This window comes from Leopardus geoffroyi, chromosome D1 (assembly GCF_018350155.1).
Source record: "Leopardus geoffroyi isolate Oge1 chromosome D1, O.geoffroyi_Oge1_pat1.0, whole genome shotgun sequence".
NCBI classification, from domain to species: Eukaryota; Metazoa; Chordata; class Mammalia; order Carnivora; family Felidae; genus Leopardus; species Leopardus geoffroyi.
Window position 1 is genome coordinate 54,596,686 of NC_059329.1, and position 22,283 is coordinate 54,618,968.

The following is a 22,283-nucleotide window of genomic DNA, read 5'->3' on the forward strand; positions in this document are numbered from 1 at the left end:
GAATGTCATAATTGTAGATGAGAAGTCAGTCCCAAAACTTTTGGGAGAACAGTGAACCTAGTCAGAATTTTTGTTAATAATATAATTCTAGGAAGATAAAATAGGGGCACCTGCCTGGCTCAGTAGGTAGAGCATGTGACTCGTCCTCAGGGTTGTGAGTTGGAGCTGCACGTTGGGTATAGAGATTACTTGAAAATAAAATCTTAGAAGATAAAAATAGAGATATATAACCAGGGATAAGAAAGCTAAGTGAAAGTGTATGGAGGCTAATTTTTAAGACTTTTTAAAATTATTATTTTGAAGATTATATGAATCACTAATATACTTAGAACAAAAGTACCTAGAAAATGGCTCAGAAAATGTTAAGTATTACACAATAGTAGTAATTCATTCTTTTCATAACAGAAAGAAGAAATAGATGCAGTGTTAACTCACCTCTTAGGATATATCTGAGAAGTCTGAAATTGAAACATCCTCTGAGCAATTAAAATAGATGTGATGAAATTTATTCATTTTCCTCGTAGGACCTCTTGGCCTTCAGTGCAAGTCTCTATCCCTGCTCTGCAAACAGGTCCAATGTACTTGAGCATCTAGTTTCTAGGCATGCAACAGTATAGAAAAGGAAAAAAGGCGTGGTTGCATCAGGCATATCAGTAGCAGCAGTAAATAGCTGACAGAATTATGAAGAAAAGCAAATACAGGTTTACCCAAAAATACAGCAGACCAAGCCTTCATGGTATATAGTGCAAGTAGGATAGTGTAGCAATTTATGTTCATAAAAGTGTGACTAAAAATTATTAGCATTAATTCTAGTTGTAAGTAGATCCAATTCTGGCTAATTTAAGCAGGAAAAAGTCTTTTGGAACACTATCTGGTAGCTCACAAGATGGACAGGAAAACGGAAATAAACCAGGCTCATAAAAAGATTAGCAACTAGGAGTGGCCTGTGTAAGACGCTATGATTCTTCTGTTGCTTTTAGACTGATTTTTAAATTGATCCCGTGCCTTTTGAGTCACCACAGAGTCCTGATTGGCAGGGACTGTGTGTTGCCAGGGACAGAAAACAGGAGTATCTGGCCCCTTCAGCTTCTGCAGTGGGAGGGCACTTCCTTTACGCGGGTACTCACAGTGGTGGATTACCCCAAATAGAAAGGATACTCAGATGCTTGCTTGCAAGAAACTTATAGCTGTCTGCTGCAACTGTAAATCTTCAAAACAAAAAACAAAAATAAATTGAGACTGTACATAATAAAAGATTTTTTATAAAAACTGATGGTCACACTATTTGTCAAAATTAAAAATGGAAATATTGTTTGACCCAGAAACTCCATTTAAAGGAATTTATTCTATAAATTTGCACATTAGGAAAAGTCATATATGTAAAGATAATAATTGCAACTCTACTTATTTTTTTAATTTTTTAAAGTTTATTTTGAGAGAGAGATAGCAGGAGTGGGGAGGGGCAGGGAGAGAGAGAGAGAGAGAGAGAGAGAGAGAGAGAGTCCTAAGCAGGCTCCACCCTGTCAGCACAGAGCCCAATGTGGGGCTTGAACTCATGAAACCATGACATCATGACCTGAGCCAAAACCAATGGTCGGATGCTTAATCAACTGAGCCACCAGGCGCCCCCATTGCAACTTTATTTTTGAAAGCAAAAGACCAAGGACAACCTCATTGTCCATAATTAGACCTGGGTCAGTTACTTACAGTACATCTGTATAATGGAAAACTGTACTCCTCAAAAAGAATTAGGTAGATCTTTATATACCAATACTAAATAAACTGAAAGATACATTAAATGAAAAAATGAAGATACTTCTATAAAAGAAAAAGGGCTGGAGGTTACAGTGGAGATATATCATCATGTACTTAGGTATACACAAAATATCCCTGAAAGAAAAGTGGGGGGTCGGGATAGGAGGGGGACTCAGGTCTTTAACCATTTCTAGGTGGAATTGCGTCGCCCCAAAAACATGGAGTCGTAACCCCCATCCAGTATGTTAGAATGTGACCTTATTTGGAGTCAAGTCTTTACACAGGTAAGTGGAGTTAAAGTGAAATCATTAGGATGGGCCCTAATCTTATATAGTTGGTGTCCTTATCAGAAGGGAGAATTTGGACACAGACAGACATGGGCAGGGGGAGGCCATGTGAAGATAGAGGATTATAGCATTGCATCTACAAGCTAAGGAGCACCTTAGGCTACCAGAAACTAGGAGAAAGGCCTGGAACAGATCCTTCCCAAGTGCATTTAGAGGGAGCATGGCCCTAGTGACACATTAATCTTGGACTTCTGGCTTCCAAAACTGTGAGAAAAATTTCTGTTCTAAGCCATTCAGTTTGTGGAACTTTGTTATGGTCATACTAGAAAACTAACACATCCCCCATGGTCATTTTGTTTGTTTGTTTTTGTTTACCTGAGGAATAGCAAGCTGGCTATATATAAATCAGTTTAAAGTTTCAAAGAATTAAAAATTTATAATTATCATTCATTGTGTAAATGAACAACTCTGCAGTTAAAGCAGGTAAAGGAAAAGTTGGTTATCACTACCTATTTTATAAATAACCTGCATTCTGAAATATGTTTGGTATAGTAAAAGGTTAATGTAACATAACAAATATTCACATGCAGCTAAGAAATAAAATTATACAAGCACAGTTGAAGATTTCTGTATTCCCCTGATCTCCCTTCCTCCCCTTCAGAAGTAACCACTGTTCCAAATTTGGCATTTGTCATAACTATGTATGTGTTTGCATTTTTGCTCCACATGTATGTAGCATCTAAACGTGTGGTATTGGGTTGTATGTGTTTAAACGTTCATTATTTGAACCTTGTGCTGCTTTTCCTACTTAGCACATAAAAATTTTATCCAAGTTGATACAGGCAGCTCTGTAGCACAGTTCATCCATTTTCTTGATGGGCATTTAAGGTTCCAGTTACTCATTATGAAAGCGGTGCTGCAGCAGAAATCCTGGCGCATGCCTCATGCACACGTGTGCATTTCTCTATTGCGGTACCTTTCCGACTTCCCGATATGCCTACAGTAATACATTTCCCACCAGACCCACAAACACTGATTTCTACTAATCCCAGAAATGGAAATTTCATTAAAAACACAGTTTTTAACTTTGCTAGATGTTGCTAACCTGTTCTCCAAAACAGTTGGGGCAATTTACACTGCCATGTTAGGGAATAAAATTTATTGGTTATATCCTCACCAGCTTTTAATATATCCAGACTTAATTTTTCTGCCAATCTCACGAATTTGAAAGTAAGGTTTCATCGTGATTGTAGTTTCCATGTTCCTGATTACTAGTGAGACTGAACACCTTCCTATTGTGTACATTGGACTTTTCATATTTTTTGCCCAATTTTTAAGTTTTTTTTCCTTACTGATCTGTTCTTTATATATTCTAGATATTAATCTCCTAGTCTGTGATGTGTTTTCATTTTGTTTACTATGTCTTTTATTTTTTTTTTTTTTCCAACGTTTATTTATTTTTGGGACAGAGAGAGACAGAGCATGAACAGGGGAGGGGCAGAGAGAGAGGGAGACACAGAATCGGAAACAGGCTCCAGGCTCTGAGCCATCAGCCCAGAGCCCGACGCGGGGCTCGAACTCACGGACCGCGAGATCGTGACCTGGCTGAAGTCGGACGCTTAACCGACTGCGCCACCCAGGTGCCCCTGTTTACTATGTCTTTTAAAAGTCAGAAGTTGTGGAATCCTGTATGCTTTTACAAGGAAAATGTTTCATTATGTAGGATGGTATACAGTTGTTCTAGCTCTAGCATTCATTTAGTACAGCTTTGCTACAGTGTAGTTTTAAATAACTAGTTCACAGAAAATTGCTAAATAGGGCAGTGATGTCAGTAGTCAAACTTCCTTCATATGTAATTTTTCCTAAAACATTAATATTTTGCACCCCAAGTTACCTGTAATTTTGTGAGTTAGAGGAAGACATGTCTTTAGGTCTAAAATAGGAAGTGGTGGCATGATTTGATTAATAGGATCACTCAAGCATTAGAAATAGGAAGTTATTGGGGCACCTGGCTGGCTTAGTCAGTAGAGCGTGCAACTCTTGATCTCAGAGTTTAGGTTTGAGCCTCACGTTGAGTGTAGAGATTTCTTTAAAAAATTAAAATGTTTAAAAAAAACAACAGGAAGTTATTGGAGTAATCTGGACAAAAGTAAGTAAATGGAGGCTTGTACTAAACTGTGCTAGTAGGCCATAATGCAAAGTAGGAGAGCCTACATACCCTAGAGAAACATTATGTAGAGGGACATGTACAAGAAGCATTGCTTTAGGGATGTCTGGGTGGCCCAGCTGGTTGAGAGTCCGATTCTTGATTTTGGCTCAGATTCATGAATTCGAGCCCCACTTCAGGCTGTGTGCTGATGGTGTGGAGCCTGTTGGGATTCTCTCTCCCCTTCTCTCTCTGTCCTTACCCCACTTGCACTCTGTCTCTCTCAAAATAAACTTAAAAATTGTTTTTATTTTATTTTATTTTTTAATGTTTGTTTATTTTTGAGAGAGACAGAGACAGTGTGAGTGGGTTAGGGGCAGAGAGAGAGATAGACAGAAGCAGAAGCAGGCTCCAGGCTCTGAGATGTCAGCACAGAGTCCAATGCGGGGCTCGAACTCACAAGCTGTGAGATAGTGACCTGAGCCAAAGTCGGACGCTCAACTGACTGAGCCACCCAGGTACCCCTTAAAAAAAATGTTTTTAAAAATAGAATGGAGGGGCGCCTGGGTGGCTCAGTTGGTTAAGTGTCTGACTCTTGATCTCCGCTCAGGTCATGATCTCACAGTTTGTGAGTTCGAGCCCCACATAGGGCTCTGTGCTGACAGTGTGGAGCCTGCTTGGGATTCTCTCTCTCCCTTTCTCACTGCCCCTCCTCCACTTGTGTGTGTGTGTACTCTCTCTCTCAAAATAAATAAACATAAAAATAAAAGAATGGATATGCTATGCAGTTTGGTTTTTTAAAATGTTTATTTATTTATTTTGATAGAAACAGAGCACAAGCAGGGTAGACAGAGAGGGAGAGAGAATCCCAAGCAGGCTCTGTGCTAACAGCACAGGCTGAGTCACCCAGGTGCTCCGTGCAGTTTGAATTAGCTAAAGCTGCATGTATCAACTTGAATTATCAGACAACTAAGTAGAGATACCAAATATATGGATGGATAGGAGTCTGGAGTCGGGAAAGTTGTACAAGCTGAAGATAGAAATTTGGCATTCATTAGGATATAGTTGCTATAAAGCTACAATACTGGGGGGTGCCTGGATGGCCCAGTTGGTTAAGCATCCAACCCTTGATTTTGGCTCAGGTCATGATCTCATGGTTCATGGGTTTGAGACCTGCGTCAGGCTCCTCACTGACAACATGGAGTCTGCTTGGGATTCTTTCTCTCCTCCTCTCACTCTGGCCCTTCCCTGCCTACGTGCTCTCTAAGATAAATAAACTTAAATTTTTTTTTTAAATCATTTATTAAAAAAGCTACAAGACTGGATGAAATTACCAAGAGAATAACTATAAATAGAAAAGAGCTCAGAGGACTAACTCCTGGGAAACTATCATTTAGTTTGGGGAGAGGAGGAAATAACAGAAGAAATTGAGAAGGCAGTGATTTTCTGGAAATGAAGTATTTTCAGGAGGATACAATCAGTTTTATCAAATGCTGCCGGTAGGTAATAAGGACAAGTACTTGCTTTATCAGCATGGAAGTCATTGATGGGCTTGGCAAGCATGGTGGAGCTGAAGCCCTGATTAGAGTGCTTCAGGGCACATCTGCCTATCTAACTCTTCTTGTGCCCGCATGTGCTTACCTTTTCTCCTGCTACTGTACATGATCTAGCTTTGCTTCTAGCTGAGACCAACCACAGAGTTGTGCACTTGATTCTGTCTTCACTAACCTATTAAGAACCATGGACCTTGGAAATCTCCCCTTCCTCTCCTACATCATCAAATACTTTCTCTCTGCTGCATCATTCCCCTCAGAATATACACATGCCCAGATCTTTCCCATCTTAAAAAAAGATTCTTTCTTGACCTAATTTCCCCCTTCCACTACCGCCCACATTTTCTTCTCTTTACGGCAAACCTATAAAAGAATTGTCCTACTGCTGTATCTTTTTTTTTTTTTTTTCTTTTTTTCTAGTTCCTGTTCAGGTGCAGGCAAGGAATAAGCAGACAGCTGGATTTAATCAAATTGTGGTTAAGCCATGTGAATATAATGAGACAAAAGAACAAGGGAGTTAAGATTCTCTGCAAGTGTGTAATTTAAGCTGTTTTAGGAGAAGGGGGATACGTGAGAGATGTGGAAAGGTGGTGGTGTTAGTGGAGACGGGTTCTCCATGGAGGTCAAAGGATCACTGCAAATGAGGTGCCAGAGTGAGTAAGCTAGAAGGAGGGGTTAGAGGTTTGAGATCCTACAAGAGTGAGTTACTGGTAAAGACAAGCTGAAGTTTATGAACAAAGTTGTAGCTGACGCAAAACAGAAGGAAAAAAATCATTGAAAAGCTTTTCAAGTCCAACCAATGAACTGAGGGGCCGGGACACTGGAACGGTCATCTTTGTGGGTATTGAAATCCCCAAGAGCTAGAACTGGAATGGCGGTAGAGGGCGAGAGTGAGACAGGAACTAGGCCCTTAAAGGAACAGCAAGGCCAGGGGGCGGGGAAGAGGGAGGATGTTGAGGGCATTCTGGGGCAGATGACTGCATGAAGAAGTACCCAGGTGGCAAATGGCACGGCCCGATGACAGGATTTTAATGGAGGGAGCAGAGGAAAACAGATGGGAAGCAGCAATGAGGAGAGAGGAGTCTTCCACCTCCAGACCCAGTGTCAGAGGCGGTGTAGAGGAAACTGCTGCTATTTGAGAGGCCACAGTCTCAGACCCAAATTCTGACGAGTTTAGAGGTCTGGGTGTTTTCACAAATTAATACTACTCACGAAACAGTAACTGAAACACGGTTTCATGTTTGGAAGACATAGGGAGTGGCAGAGGGATCATTTTAAAGGGAACAACCTTTATTTTGTGTTGCCATGATAGGACTCAGGCCTAGTATTGCCAGATCTTTTGGGTTTTTCAAGAAGCCAGAACTGGAGTTTCGCGTGAACAAGACTAAAATACTAGCTTTTTATTTATTTTAAAATACTGTGCAGACCAAATAAAACTGTGTTTAGCCATTGTAACCGTTTCATGAATTCTGCTTTTTAAAAGAGAAACTACTATGGTATTTTTAAGTTCATGAGTCAAAGTCCATGATCCTCAAACTCGCTGCCTTGCCAGGTAGCCTGAGCCGTTCAGTCCTGTCTGCAGGTGTAAAGAGAGTGACTATCTACAAGCTGATCACGAAACAGCACTTATGTTACCTGGCAATTTATCAGTTGCTTAATTATTACTCAAACAGATCTGATCTCACCCCATATTTTTTTACTTTCAATTCTAACCCTGATAATGGAATTTCCTATGAAGAGAAATGCACTTACCCTTATTTATGGCCTGAACTTTTAAGGAAAAGGAGACCTCATACAATAAAAGAAAGCTAATGGAAGAAAACTTACAGGCTGTTTAAACCTGACAAAACAAAAACTAATTAATTCCTAAATAAATTTTAAAGATTTGAAAGATTATAATAAAGTTTTAAAGATTATAAAATCTTTAACGTTGCTTCAAAATCTTCAATTTTTCTTTAAGTCATAATGATGACTGAGAAAGTGTTTTGTATTGAAATAGAAGTCTTTTTGACCTCAGTCAGGACAGCAAACCCCTCTGGACTTAGTTTCCTTATCTGTAAAGTGGAGATTAAAAATACATGCCCTACCTACTACATAAGGTAGCTGTTAGGATCAAATGAGAATGTGAAAAGCTTACCTCCTGCCTTTTGTGAGTGCTTTGTTTATTCTCTTCAAGAATAACAACCTGCCTAAAGCTAGTGAGATTGTTTAGAGAAAATATTTTAGATTAGAATATATTTAAAATTTAGGAAACCCCTTGAGTGTGAGTGGATATATAATCTACTTCCCCAAGCAACTTTCCTGTTGATAGGTGACACTGCCGATGGTATCACTGTGTGAGGTAGTGGCTGAAAAGTACCCTTTCTGGGTCTAAGCATGACTGGTCATACATTGGTTAAAAATCCTGTTCATTCAGATGATACTTGGTACACACTCTTTCTGTGGTCCTACCATCACTTCCCTTCCCTTCTCCTCCTCTGCTTTTTTTTTTTTCCCATCAAAATTAATTATCACTTGAGATTTATATTTCATGTAATGCCTTTTCTAGCAGCATTTAATACACACTCAAAAGAACAAGTCTTAACTGAGAAACACAGGATATCTCCTTTTCACAGTAATTTTTTCTTTCAGTTCCAGTGATGAAAACTACAAGGCAGCTTCCTCAGAGGAAGCTAAGCATTGATGAGTCCAGTGCAGCCAGGATGTTGAATATGAGGTGATAAAATCTTTATCACCTCCAGCTTGACTGTCCTGTAACTTAGTCTGAGTCTTTTGGAATAGTTATTCGTTTTTATTAATTGTATGGTTGTTATACAGCCATGGAAGGAAAAAGTTGAACATCAAAATCATCAACAATATACCTGAAAGACAAAATAGAGTAAAATAAAAACAATCTATAAGGAAGTTCATAATCACTCAGTGGCTATAATTTAAGATTATATACATAGAGATTTGGAAAACTATGTTTAAAAGAGTTAGCTGCATCAATTCTACGTGAAACATTTAGATATTTTTTAAATTTTTTTATTTGTGTGTGTGTGTGTGTTCAAGAACACTTTTTAAAAAAATTTTATTTAAACCCAAGTTAGTTAACATATAGTGTAATAATGTTTTCAGGAACAGAATTTAGTGATTTATTACTTACATATAACACCCAGTGCTCATCTGAACAAGTACCCTCCTTAATCCCCATCACCCAAAACCAGTAGATATTTTTTAAGCTAACATTCTCACATTATTTTTCTTCAACCATGAGTCCTTAAAAACAGTGTGTACTCGGCAAAACTAGAAGGATCTAAACAATGAATTGAAAGGATAAATAGGAGTGCCTGGGTGGCACAGTCCGTTGAGCATCCAACTCTTCATTTTGGCTCAGGCCGTGATCCCAGGATCGTGGGATCAAGCCCTGTGTCAGGCTCAGCGTGGAGCCTGCTCAAGATTCTCTCTATCCCTCTGCCCCTCCCCTGCTTTCTCTCTCTTTTGGCGGGGGGCGGGGGGGGGGATGGTGGGATAGGGAGAATAAAAGGATAAATAGAAAGATCTGGAGTTCTAGTTCTCGCTCTATTACTGACCTCCTGAGTTAGAAACTCTGGACTTGAGTCTCCATTTGCTCTTCTCTAAAATGGCAACATTGTGTCCCCTCCATGCCCCAGACATGTACTGGGAGAACAGAGCAACTGAAAGTGCTCAGTTTTCATTTAGAATGCTCAAACATGACTTTCTCCTTCTTTTTTCATCAGTCACAATATTAATAGCTACTAGAGCTCTAACAAGCACAAAACAGAAAATTTAAGTGCTGAAATTTTACACCTTAAATATAAAATATGTTTTAAGGGGCGCCTGGGTGGCTCAGTCAGTTAAGCGTCCGACTTCAGCTCAGGGCACCGTCTCATGGTCCGTGAGTTCGAGCCCCGTGTCGGGCTCTGGGCTGATGGCTCAGAGCCTGGAGCCTGCTTCCGATTCTGTGTCTCCCTCTCTCTCTGCCCCTCCCCCGTTCATGCTCTGTCTCTGTCTCAAAAATAAATAAACGTTTAAAAAAAATTTACAATTTAAAATATGTTTTAAAAAGTCATGTATTAGTAAATCTTTATTTTTGAGGTCACACCAGGCAAATCTAGCAGGTGGCTATTGGTTGATTTTCCATAGGGAATAGGGCTGGAGGAGATAGTCACAGGGCTCACATCACTGTCTTGAAAGGGAAGTCTGCAATAATTAATGTTTTTATCATAACATATTTAGGCTTAAAGCTCTGAATTAGCTTAAACTCAGATTAAGAATGAGTTTTGTCACATGCACATTGATATTATTTTAGTCCTGTTTAATCAAAACAGGAAACCTTAGGTTTAACTAGCATATGGATAGCTTAATATACTGTTGAAAAATGAGTCTGTTTTGCGACCAAAGGCTTTAAATGGAAAAAAAAAAAATCCGTATGTTAATTGACCTACAAAATTTGACATTTTCTTTATGAAATCAAAGCTAGATTGTTATATTTAACCCTTTTTCCAAAATGTAATTTCAGTTTCATAGCAAATAGAATTTGCTAATTTTCATTTTATGGAATGTGTAAACTAGAGAATTCTATATGCATTATTATTGTCACATTTCTAATATATATATATATATATATATATATTTTTTTTTTTTTTTTTAGTATTTATTTTGAGAAAGAGAACACGCAAGCAAGCAGGGGAGGGGCAGAAAGAGAGGGAGATCGAGGATGGAAGCAGGTTCCATGCTGACAGCAGGGAGCCCCATGCAGGGCTTGATGCAGGGCTTGAACCCACGAACCACGAGATCATGACCTGAGCCAAAGTTGGACGCTTAACCAACTAAGCCACCCAGGCACCCCAAACATTTCTAATATTTTAAATTAATTTTGGGAAGATGGCAGGAGCCATTAGAGGAATTATAAGTACCTCTGCTGTGAAGAAAAACAAAGAGTATGGCTTCCAAGAATAGTTTGCTCCCTGCTTGCTCAAGAATGGAAAGCTATCTTGGGATGACTCTCTTCCGTCTCAATAGCATTGCCTAATGTGGATTTAACAGGGTTTTGTTTGTCTTGATGCCTCATCTCTTAGCTGTTTGAAGGCCTCTCATAAAATGACAATTTCTTATTTTTCCCATCCTTCTTATAGTTTGTGACCTTATTTCATTTGGTGCCATTTTTTGCAATGGAATGTAACTTCAATGAATGACAGAATTTATTTTTTTTTAATTTTTTTTTTAACGTTTATTTATTTTTGAAACAGAGAGAGAGCATGAACGGGGGAGGGTCAGAGAGAGGGAGACACAGAATCCGAAACAGGCTCCAGGCTCTGAGCTGTCAGCACAGAGCCCGATGCGGGGCTTGAACTCACTGACCGTGAGATCATGACCTGAGCCGAAGTCAGCCACTTAACCGACTGAGCCACCCAGGCGCCCCAATGAATGACAGAATTTAACAGCAAGCTGGAATTCAGTATTCTAAAAACTGCAATTTATTCACATATATCTCTTATCCACATCTATTGAAGGATTCTTGTATTGCTCTTCATTCCTAAACTTCTTAAAGAAGCATAGGAACATACCTCTTCAAACAAAAAGCTGTAACAAATTTCAGTTAAGTCTATTTAGAAAAAAGCTAGGAGATCCATAGGCCAACAAAGAATCTTTGTATATTTTCAACAAGCCAATTAGGGCTAGCTAGAGAGAATTGCTAAAAAGTTTAATCCCAATTTCTTTTTATAAGATCTTTTTTAAGTTTATTTATTTATTTTGAGAGAGAGAGAGAGAGAGAGAGGCCGCCAGGGAGAGGCAGAGGGAGAGGGAGCGAAAATCCCAAGCAGGCTCTGCGCTGTCAGTGCAGAGCCCCATGTGGGGCTTGAATCCATGAACTAAGATCATGATGTGAGCCGAAATCAAGAGTCAGATGCTTAAACGACTGAGTCACCCAGGTGCCCCCCAATGCCATTTTTGAAAGATTCCTTGAATAGGAAGAAAGAAATGAATAAAAGTGTTTTTTCTTTGGGTGTTTGGATATTTGGAGGGATAAGTGGTTCCACAAAATGTTTTGGTAATGGCTATAAGTAATGTTACCTTCCTGTTTGGACTATGCTAACATGAACAGAATGTAGTCTTTCCCCACTCTATTACTCTCTGGTCTGTACACTTTCTAAAGCGTCCAAAGTGACTGTTCCTTTTTGTCTATCATGAGATTTTTTCTAGTATATTCTTCCAGGAAGAAGTTATTAAGTGATTTAGGCTGGAAAACATTAATTAAAGAAAAAAACATTGGGTGCCTGGCTGACTTAGTGGGGTGTGACTCTCAATCTTGAGGTTGTGAGTTCAAGCCCCATGTTGGGCATAGAGATTACTTAAAAAAAGAAGAGAGAGAGAGAGAGAGGGAGAGAGGGAGAAAGGAAGGGAAGGAGGGAAGGAAGGAGGGAGGGAAAAAAGTCATGGCCATTTTACAGAAAATGTCATTACTTCTGATTTTTTTTTCCTTTTATTTACTTTTATTTTTGTTCCTTTGAAAAATTATTTTGGAAAGCACTGCTTTTTAGTATTCTTTCAAGTAAGGGATGAAATAATTCTTTAGTCATAGGCCTACTGTTAACATAGTAGTTAGAGCACAATAACAAATATATAACATTAATAATACATGTGGATTGTAAATATGACATTTTAAGAGAATATTTCCAAACAAAAACTATCAGTAGACCTATCCAATTAGTGACCTTTATAGCTTCATGAACTTCAATGACCTTTTTAATTTTTTGAAATCAAGAGTAGAGAAAATTTTAAAGAAGTTACTGGAAAACACGAGCAATCTGCAGAACTGAACAACAGCTGCCATTGTTAGCACTTTAAAATACAGATTTTCTCTGGCATTTTTCATGTTTATGTTGTTTAGGTCCACAAATATCATGACTGAGCATAACAGGTACTAACTGTGAAATAAAAGCATGGAAGGTGAACAGGAGGAGTCAGGTGTGACGGCTAGTCAACCCTATTATGCCAATGTTCCCATCTAGATATACCCAACTTTCTTTCTTTCTTTTTTTTTTTTTTTTGACAGAAATGAGCAATAAGAAACAAAAAATGCTGTGGACAAAAAGAAGGATGAAATAATAAAGACCAGGCATCCTCACATTCGTTTACAGTTATAATTTATAATCAGGCTTAAGAGAGATGATGAAACAAAATCAAGAAATGCTGATAACTTATACACCTGTTTTATATATCTGTTTTTTATATATCTTACATATCTGTTTTTATATATCTGTTTTATATAAGTGGTCCAGATAGTAATAACAGGAATACAATTTGTGGATAATTTTAAAACTATATTTATTACAGGTATCCATTGTTTCATGAGATGCTCTTCTGCAAAATGAGTCAAATTTGGGAAAAGAAATTCCTTTAGCACGAAAGAAAGGCGTGTTTTTTTTGTTTGCTTGTTTGTTTTTTTTTAAGTAATCTCTACATCCAGTGTGGGGCTCGAACTCACAATCCCAAGATCAAGAGTCGCATGCTTTACAGACCGAACCAGCCAGGCACTCTTGAAAAATTATTAAAAAAAAAAATTTTTTTTTTTAACGTTTTATTTATTTTTGAGAGAGACAGAGACAGAGTGTGAACGGGGGAGGGGCAGAGAGAGAGGGACACACACACAGAATCCGACACAGGCTCCAGGCCCTGAGCTGTCAGCACAGAGTCCGATGTGGGGCTGGAACTCCCGAATGGCGAGATCATGACCTGAGCTGAAGTCGGATGCCCAACCGACGGAGCCACCCAGGCGCCCCAGAAAAATTATTTTCTTAATGGAAGGAATGACTCCTCACTTTTTGGCCCATATATCTGAGGGTTTCTTAAGGTGGTGTCACGCATGGAACGGACTACCCTTAACTACGTAATTTTGTTTCTTTGAAGATAAAAAGTTCTAAAGGATACTGTACACGGTATGTTAACGACCTTTTTCATTTTCTTTTTGTACATACTCTGGCTTTGGTAATTGACACGTTACAGTGATTACTTCCTATCGTATTTTAAGATACCCTAATCTTTTAATCATATTCATAAAAATATGCTTACCTAAAGAAGGAGCGAGCCAATATACTATAAAAAATCGAAGGAATGCTTCATCAAAACACTTCAAATGTAGTGAAAGTGCCAAAGCTGGATTAAATACAGCTCCTGTTAGACTTCCTCCTGTAATACATTTTAAGCAGAGTGATACCAAACCATATATTTTACATTTTCATGTAACTAGAAATAAAGGGGTTACTAGATACAACTACTTTGTTTTAGGTGTTTAAGTATTCTTATGCTATAATCTTCCTTTGCAGAACCACCGTGCATATTATAGAGTATAAAAATAGATTGTAGATGATAATATGCCAGGTATTAAAAAAGGACATAAGAGTTTTAATCCAGTGCTTTTCCTATGTATTACAGAATGCACATTGAAAGTTAATCTACTCTATTATTGTTCCTACAAGTTTATGAAATAGGAGACTTGGCTGCCCATCTTAACATTCACCAATTTAAATGAATGAATAATAATGAAAATACATTTAAAATGGATACAATGCCCCAGAATCCTCTTGGACTTAAGTATCTCTTTGTGTTTAAAACAAAAGTAAAATGAACCAAAGCGTTATCATTGACTCTGTTTTTACTTGTCAACAGAGAGAACCCTGAAGAAGGGACTGTGAATGGCATGTGAATAAAGTGGTTACTAAATTTTTTTAAATAAAAAGAGTGGTCGTGTACAGCTGGGAAAGATAAGCACAAATTCTAACTGTTGATTGCTTTTCAGGATTCATGGTACAGCTCTACACCCAGGTTCTCTGACATGGGGCCTAGGAGTTTATACTTCTGGCTGGCCTCACAAGCAAGTGAGAAAAAGCAGAGGAGGCTGGACTTCCTGTCTGGTGGTACCAGACCTGTGGCTCAGCTTTTCAGAACACACTCTAAGAATATTCCTGAGACAATGACATTTCTGTTGCTTCTTCCGTGTGGAAGCTTGGGCACACACATCTGCCTCTGACTCAGCCACAGAGACAGATCCCAAGATCTTCACAAATTTTACCCTGCCATGTGCCACTAGAGTATGTTGCCTTTATAAAATGCAGTAAAATTAGAAACTAAGTGACCCTTTCATAAGATTTCACTAATGAGATTTCATACTTGATAAGGCTGAAAACAAGCCATGTCAAGATGAACACATTGACCAGTGAACTAAGTTCACTCCGTGGCTAAGAGTTTTTCCTAGCACACCAGCCTCACAGCATGATTCATATTCACGTCTCAGCAATTCTAAATGATACCATGTCATGGACCTTCAGAATCATTCTTGAATCGTCAATCCCGGAATGTTAGACCTGCAACTGCCAAGCACCAACAGGATTGTCAATTCAGTTCAATAAAAAAATTGAGTTCCTATATACTAGACATTATGGGTAAAAAGATACTGACTTACACAGGTCTTTACAATACCATGTAATATAAGCTATTATAATATTAGTGACCTGTGATTTTTTTTTTTTTTTAAGACATGGATCAGTAAAATAGAAAACCACCACCCTCATAATTAGCTCACTTTGGTGTTCCCATTAGGTCTTTGTTATTTCCATTAAGTCCAAGAACACGATCTATCAGTCTTCTGCCATCCTAAAATTCAAACTACTTCACTCTCCTTATCTTCTAATCCTCACATGTCTAATTCTATTGAATGTGACATGGTGAAGCTGCTCCTCCTACCAAGAGGTAAAGTCTATTCCTCTCTCTTGAATATGGACTGGCTTTCAACTTACATTGACAAACAGAATGCAGCAGAAGTGATGCTGTGCTAATTCTGAACATGACGAGTGACGCTGAGTGAATTACAGGTCTCAGTAAATCCATCAGCTTCCACTTTTTGCTCTCTTGGAACAGTGCCCTGACCATGTAAGTTAGCTGGTCTAGGTGGCTGGAGGATAAGAATCCACATGGAGTATAACTGAGGCACCTTAGCTGACAGTTGCCACCAACTGCTGGACACGAGTGAGGCTACCTGGGCTCTTCTAGCACTGCCAACTGCCCAGCTATAAGATCTCAGAGGAATTTCCATCTAATCCACAGAATCATGAAAAACAATAAATTATGATTTTAAGCAATAGTTAACTGATACAGAAATTCTTTATCAGGAGTAGGTTCTGTGTCAACAAAAGCCCAAAACATGTGGCTTTGGCTTTGACATTTTAGACTATATACCTCTTGTTGCATGGGGCTGTCGTATGCATTGTGGGATGTTCAGCAGCATCCTTGGTCTTTACCCACTAGATGCCAGCACATCCATCTCCCCCACCATTGTAACATTTAAAAATGTGTCCAGACATTGCTGAGTGTTGCCTGGGGAGTTTTCCTGCTGAAAACTGCTGTTGTAGAGAACTACTGATACTTGTTTACAAGTAGACATACACAACGTTGTTTATAGTAGCAAAGAACTGGGGGAAACCTGAGTGTCCATTCATAAGAAGGTAGCTAAATAAGCAAGCTTCATAATTTGGAATTACATTCAGTATTTTGAAATAATGAGAGAAATCTCTTTACTACTTAACACTGGTAGATCTCCAAGATACCACTAAACGACCACCACCAAAAAAAGTAAACTGCAAAAAGGCATCATACCTTTTACATTAACATGAACATACATAAAACAATAGTTTATATAGGGTCTTATCTGTATGTATAATAAATCACATAAAGAGTTTGGAAAGACATACACACATGCATGTGCAGAGGACTATCCTTGTGGGAAGAGCAAGCAAGGAGGGAGAGGGGACAGGCATGGATGGTGGCAGTTAAAAGGCACTTTTAGTCTCATCATCGGTAGTGTTTCAATGTTTTACAAAAAGAACAAACACGTTCATGCATTGTGTAATTAAATGTGAATTCATCAGGCACAGGACTAACAAAATGGCTTTGAAAAATGTTACTATTTATTGACATCTGAAGGGGAGAAGTCATAATAAATATATATTGAAGAAGAGGTATCAATGGGAAGACAGAGCTGGCTGACTGCCCAGAGTCTTACAGGACAGCACGAACTTGGTGAAATTACCACAGTTAAAGACTGTGTCAAAGTCCAAGTTACAAATCTGGCAATTCTAGATACTAACGTTTCTCAATACTCCTAAAGGGAATCAAATTCTCTATGACAGGATGACACTAATTACAATCACAAGACTCATGTATAAGCCAGAATGTCAATGAACTAATTTACAGTGGAGGCTAGCCCTTTCCAGTGACCAGAATACTTGTGCCAGGTACTATGCTAAGAACTTAAAACACATTATTTATATCCTCATAATGGTCCCAAGAGATAGATGCTATTATTCTCCATTTAAAAGATGAGGAAGCAGGCCTAAATTAAGCATCTCTTCGAAGGGCATAGTACAACTCCAAACCTGTGCCCTTAGCCACTATATTAATAAATGTTTTGGACCTTTGTTTGGAGCAGTTTTTCATTTGTAATTTAGCACTTATTTCATATGGTTATTGTATTGAAAGCAAACACATGTAAAGGACTTAGTTCCCTTCTCCTTTGACAAATAACCTTACCTATATTCTTCATCATTTAGAAGGATACCAAAAACTCCTGAATGTAGTAATGAAATGAATTAAAAATACTACGAATTATTCAAACAATGTATTAGGCCAATTTTAAAGCCCTTAGGTGTAAAATATAAAATACCAGATATATATTATTTCTTCTGCATTATTTTTTTTTTTTAATTTTTTTTTTTCAACATTTATTTATTTTTGGGACAGAGAGAGACAGAGTATGAACGGGGGAGGGGCAGAGAGAGAGGGAGACACAGAATCGGAAACAGGCTCCAGGCTCTGAGCCATCAGCCCAGAGCCCGACGCGGGGCTCGAACTCACGGACCGCGAGATCGTGACCTGGCTGAAGTCGGACGCTTAACCGACTGCGCCACCCAGGCGCCCCTCTTCTGCATTATTTTTTAATGTGAATAGAGTATTTGCTAATTCATTCATTCACTCATTCCAAAAATACTATTTATTTGTAACAGGTGACACAATGTTAAGACCTGGTTATATGTTATAATGAATAAAACAATTTTAGTTTCTGTATTCATAAAGCTTTCTGTCTGGTGGAGGAAGAGCTCTGGAAACAAGTATATAATTAAAAATTCTACAAAGGAAATGAAAAGGTGCAGTAATAAAGACAACTTAGATGTGTAAAATACCAGATTTTTTTTCAATGTCTAATTACAGTTGACCCTGGGACAACATGGGTTTGAAATGCATGGGTCCACTAATATGCAGATTTTTTTGACAAATACAGTACAGTAATGTAAACATATTTTCCTCATGATTTTAATGTTTTTCTCTAGGTTACTTTATTATAACAGTATAGTATATAGTACATATAACATACAAAATACATGTTAATCAACTGTTAATGGTTAAGGCTTCCAGTCAACAGTAGGCTATTAATTTTGGGGGGAATCAAAGTCATACATGGATTTTTTACTGTGTAGGGGGTCAGTGCCCCTCACCCCTGCATTGCTTAAGGGTCAACTGTAATTACACAATGAATGCACCTCTGTCTTATCCTGTTCATTGAACTAAATTCTCCCAAAATCTAAATTAAGGAAGATTTGCTTGAAATTTACATTAATAGTTTTATAGCTCTAATATGTTAATAAATCACATAGCATTTTTGTTTTACTTTATTTGGGAAGACAATGAATACATGTTAAGTGGTAATAACATCAATGGCCTCCATGTGCACATCAAAAGTCGAGGGTGCTAAATCAATAAATAGAGAACCAGACACATGGTCACTGGCTGTTGGAGGAGCCTGGGCCATGTTGCTGGACATTTATGTTCTGTAATCTTAAAATACAAAACCAGTTACCTTGATGCGACCTGTACTGGTGACTTCTCAGTGCTCTCAAAGTACAAGTGATTAAAGAAACATCCCAGCATGCAACTATGTCAAATCAGTACCAATAGTATCTTAGAAGTTAAAAGACATATCAAGCTTGTAATGAGACCTGACTTAGCTGACCCTTCCCCTGGCTTTCCTTCCCTATCCTTTCTTAAATCCTTCCTACAAAAGCCTCACTTCTGCCTGATAAAACAGAAACTCAACCAGTCCCAAGACAGTTCATTCCATCTGGAACAACTTTGGTCTAAAGTTATGTCATATACATAGAAAATAATGGAGAGTGAAATGGCTTAGTATAGCAACACCCAAAGTGTATTCTCTTCTGCTACATACTCCTAGACAAAATGATTCCATAAGTTTGAAAAACTTCCATATTCTCCTTTTGGAGTTCCACAATATACAGCAGTGTATACAGAGCAGTAAAGGCTCTTTAAAGTCTTAATATTAGAAAATCTGTTTAATCCAGTGTTTGCCAAACTTATTTGCCAACAGAATCTTTTTGTAACTTATAATGTTTTAATTATGGTGAAATACGTATGGCATGAAACATACCATTTTAACCATTTTAAGTGTATATCCAGTGGCAATAATTACATTCACAATGTTCAACTATCACCATTATTTCCACAACGTTTCCATCACCCCAAATAGGAAATCGGTACCCATTAAAGAAAGTCCCTATTCCTCTCTGTCCCCTAGTCCCTAGTGACCTCTGTTATACTTTCTGGCTATACTCTCTGGCTATCCAGAATTTGCCTATTCTGGATTTCTTTATAAGTGCAGTCCTGCAACATTTGTCCTTTTGTGTCTGGCTTATTCAACTTAGCATAATGTTTTCAGGGTTGATTCATGTCACAGTATTTATCAGAACTTAACTCCTTTTTATGGCTGAAGAATGTTCAATTGTATGTACATATTTTTGTTACTTTTGAGGAATGCAGTGTAGGAATGCTGATAATGAAATGAGTATAACCTTTAATGTCAGTACCATGATTCCAGCACATTCTAGCTGTGTGACCTTGGATAAGACATTTCACTTTTGTGAGCCTCACTTTACTTAAAATGGGAATAATATATCCATCAGTGAGTTTTTCTAAGGATTAACTAAGATAACTCATATATATTTCCTGTATTCTTGGTATACTGCCTGATGAATATTCTTATCTCCCTTATATTGGCAGAAAAGAAAGATAACAATAGATCAATTTCTGTAACAGTAGTAATTCATAGTTGTCTATTAGGTTCTACCCCTGCAAACAGTCTCTAGTGCTCTCAATACTTAACCCACTAGCCACTGACCACTTGAAATGTGGCTACTGTAGCTGAGGAACTGAATATTTACTTTTAGTTAATTTAAATCTAAATAACCACATGTGGTTAGTGGCTTCCAAATTGGCTAGCACAAGTCTGGATGAGAGCAGTGGTTCTCAACTCTAGTTTTATGTTGGGATTATCTGGAAAACTTCAGGATACACCATTAATTACATAAGTACAGAGCTAAATAGTGACATAACTTTTTGCAAGAGATGATTCTCTTCCTCCATGTGGCATGCTTGTTCTTTAGCCAAAACCTAAAACTTTAATAAGCAGCTTTAATAAGCAGCTATTCACCAACCCCTCAAATATACATATATGCTTTCCTCTCTTCTATACCTTTTATTTCCATCTGTGTCTACACAAAGTATAGTACTAGATCTAAAGGAGGGAAGCTGGATTGGAAAGTCTTTCATTTTTATCCTGGGAAGCCAAGCAAATGTTTAGGAGACTTTATCCTTAGGTTTGCTTCTATTCATAGTTCCAATGGGTAGAAGATAGACTCTTACCACTAATTTCCTTTTATCAGAGTCCTGTCTCCAAAACATTTTATATAGTCTCAATAAAGCTACTTTGTTGTAATCATTTAAAATGACACATTTCATCATTAAAATTTTGTTTTTTGGATTTTCTTGTCCCATTTAGGATATCCAGGTTACCCACTGCATCTGACATCTGTCAAAGTAGACAAATCGGTTGCAAGAAATCAACAGATTTCTCAAGTTATTTGTTATTAAAAAGCATCTTTAATTTCAAGCAAGTTTTAATTTCAAAACACATCTTTCTTTATAGGTCACTTAAAAGTTCTTCTATAACTCAAGATGACTTGTTAAGGAAATAAGAAATGACTTTAGTTCTGTAGAAAAAGAACTAAATAAATTAAATTAAAATTAAAAAAAATAAAAAGAACTAAAAACTACAGAACTTCTACTCTTCCCTCTGACTACTAACCAGTCATGTAGCCTGTGCTTTTAATTGGAGCTTTTTAAACTCACGATCATTTTTCAGTCAGAGTGTCAGGTTGGCATGAGGGAAGAGGTAGCTGATAAGTTATCTTTCTTCTCTACCATTAAAACAATCCCTTTGTAGGATATTTGAACCCTTGGCAACATCTCACAAGATCTCAGTTTCAGCACAGTAATGGCTCCTGAATGGAGGATCTAGATGTCGCACTACTGGTAAAGAACACATTGCAAAATGGTCAGAATAATGGAGATACCAATATTGACATCGCAGATGTGTAGGGCTTTCAAATGTACCTTGGTAATGAACTTAGAGCCTCAGGTCATAGAGGCTCCGGACATGCCATGTGTTTTGTGGGAATAACAAACCTGTGTAGACCAAAAAGGTGATGATTGCTGCCAGCAGGTGGATACGAAGCTTCGTTCGGACCTCCTGGAAGTGCAGCAAAGCGCTGTGGAAAATAAAGGAGCAGATGGCCTCCGTGATGATCGCTTTGGGCAAGTCCACTTGAATGGGATTCCTGCAAGCGAAGCTCCTCTCGTCGAGGTGATACTTGCTCAGCCCCAGGCTCCACAGGACGCTTACGCAGTACCTGCTGCACAGGGCACCAATCAGCTGAGCCAACAGCCTAAGGGCACCCGTCTCGGAGGACATTCCCCCCAGCAACATCTGCATCATCACGCCACACGGGTTGCTAGAGGTGCCCACCAGGGTAAGGCCATGCACCAACGAAAAGAAGTACACTAGCGTCAGCGGCCAGGTGGGGTGCGCGGGTTCCTGCTCGCTCAGCAGTTGCAGCTCATGGGTGCAGCAGCAGAGCTGGAAGGTGGCCAGAAACTCCAAGACGAAGGTGTGGATCATCGTGAACCTGTGCAGCTGCTGCCGGGTGACCACGCGGGCCAGCCCCATGAACAATACCAGCAACAGCATAAGCCCCAGCGAGGTGCAGTTGTCCTGCACCTCGGGCCAGAGGCCCCGCAGCGCGGTCATGGCTCGCTCCCGGCCAGACTAGGCTGCCCGCTTGGCTCTGGCAAAGGCAGTTTAGGGGCGGGAGTCCGAAGTCCCCAAGTCCTCAGCCCCGCCCCCTCCTCACGCCCCTGGGGCGGGCCGACTTCTAGGCCAGAAGGAGGCCCCCGGGCGTCGCGCTGGAGGACTCTTCCCCCCCTCCCCGACTCGGAGCTAGGGTGTTGGGACCAGAGCCGGGGAGGAGGGGAGAGGAGGGGCGGAAAGGGAAGCTCTGCTAGGGCACTAGCTGAAGGGCCAACGGTCTGCGGGGGTCGGAGGCGCCCACGCCCCCTCGGCCTCCTTTAGGGACTGGA

General features: G+C 39.0%; 1 protein-coding gene and 1 long non-coding RNA gene across 2 annotated transcripts; one reads left to right on the top strand and one right to left on the bottom strand.

Annotated features, from left to right (window-relative positions):
- Positions 1-3,611: 3,611 nt before the first annotated feature.
- LOC123601116 lies at positions 3,612-14,385 on the top strand. The gene is made up of 2 exons (XR_006713977.1): positions 3,612-3,682; positions 13,522-14,385. It is a non-coding gene; the product is annotated as an uncharacterized LOC123601116 (long non-coding RNA).
- AQP11 (aquaporin 11) lies at positions 8,517-22,238 on the bottom strand. Its single transcript, XM_045483877.1, has 3 exons — positions 21,333-22,238; positions 13,818-13,934; positions 8,517-8,602 (listed from the first exon to the last, which is right to left on the bottom strand). Exons 1-3 carry the CDS (start codon positions 21,952-21,954, stop codon positions 8,523-8,525), a joined length of 819 nt encoding a protein of 272 aa, XP_045339833.1. The 5' UTR covers positions 21,955-22,238; the 3' UTR covers positions 8,517-8,522.
- Positions 22,239-22,283: the final 45 nt, after the last annotated feature.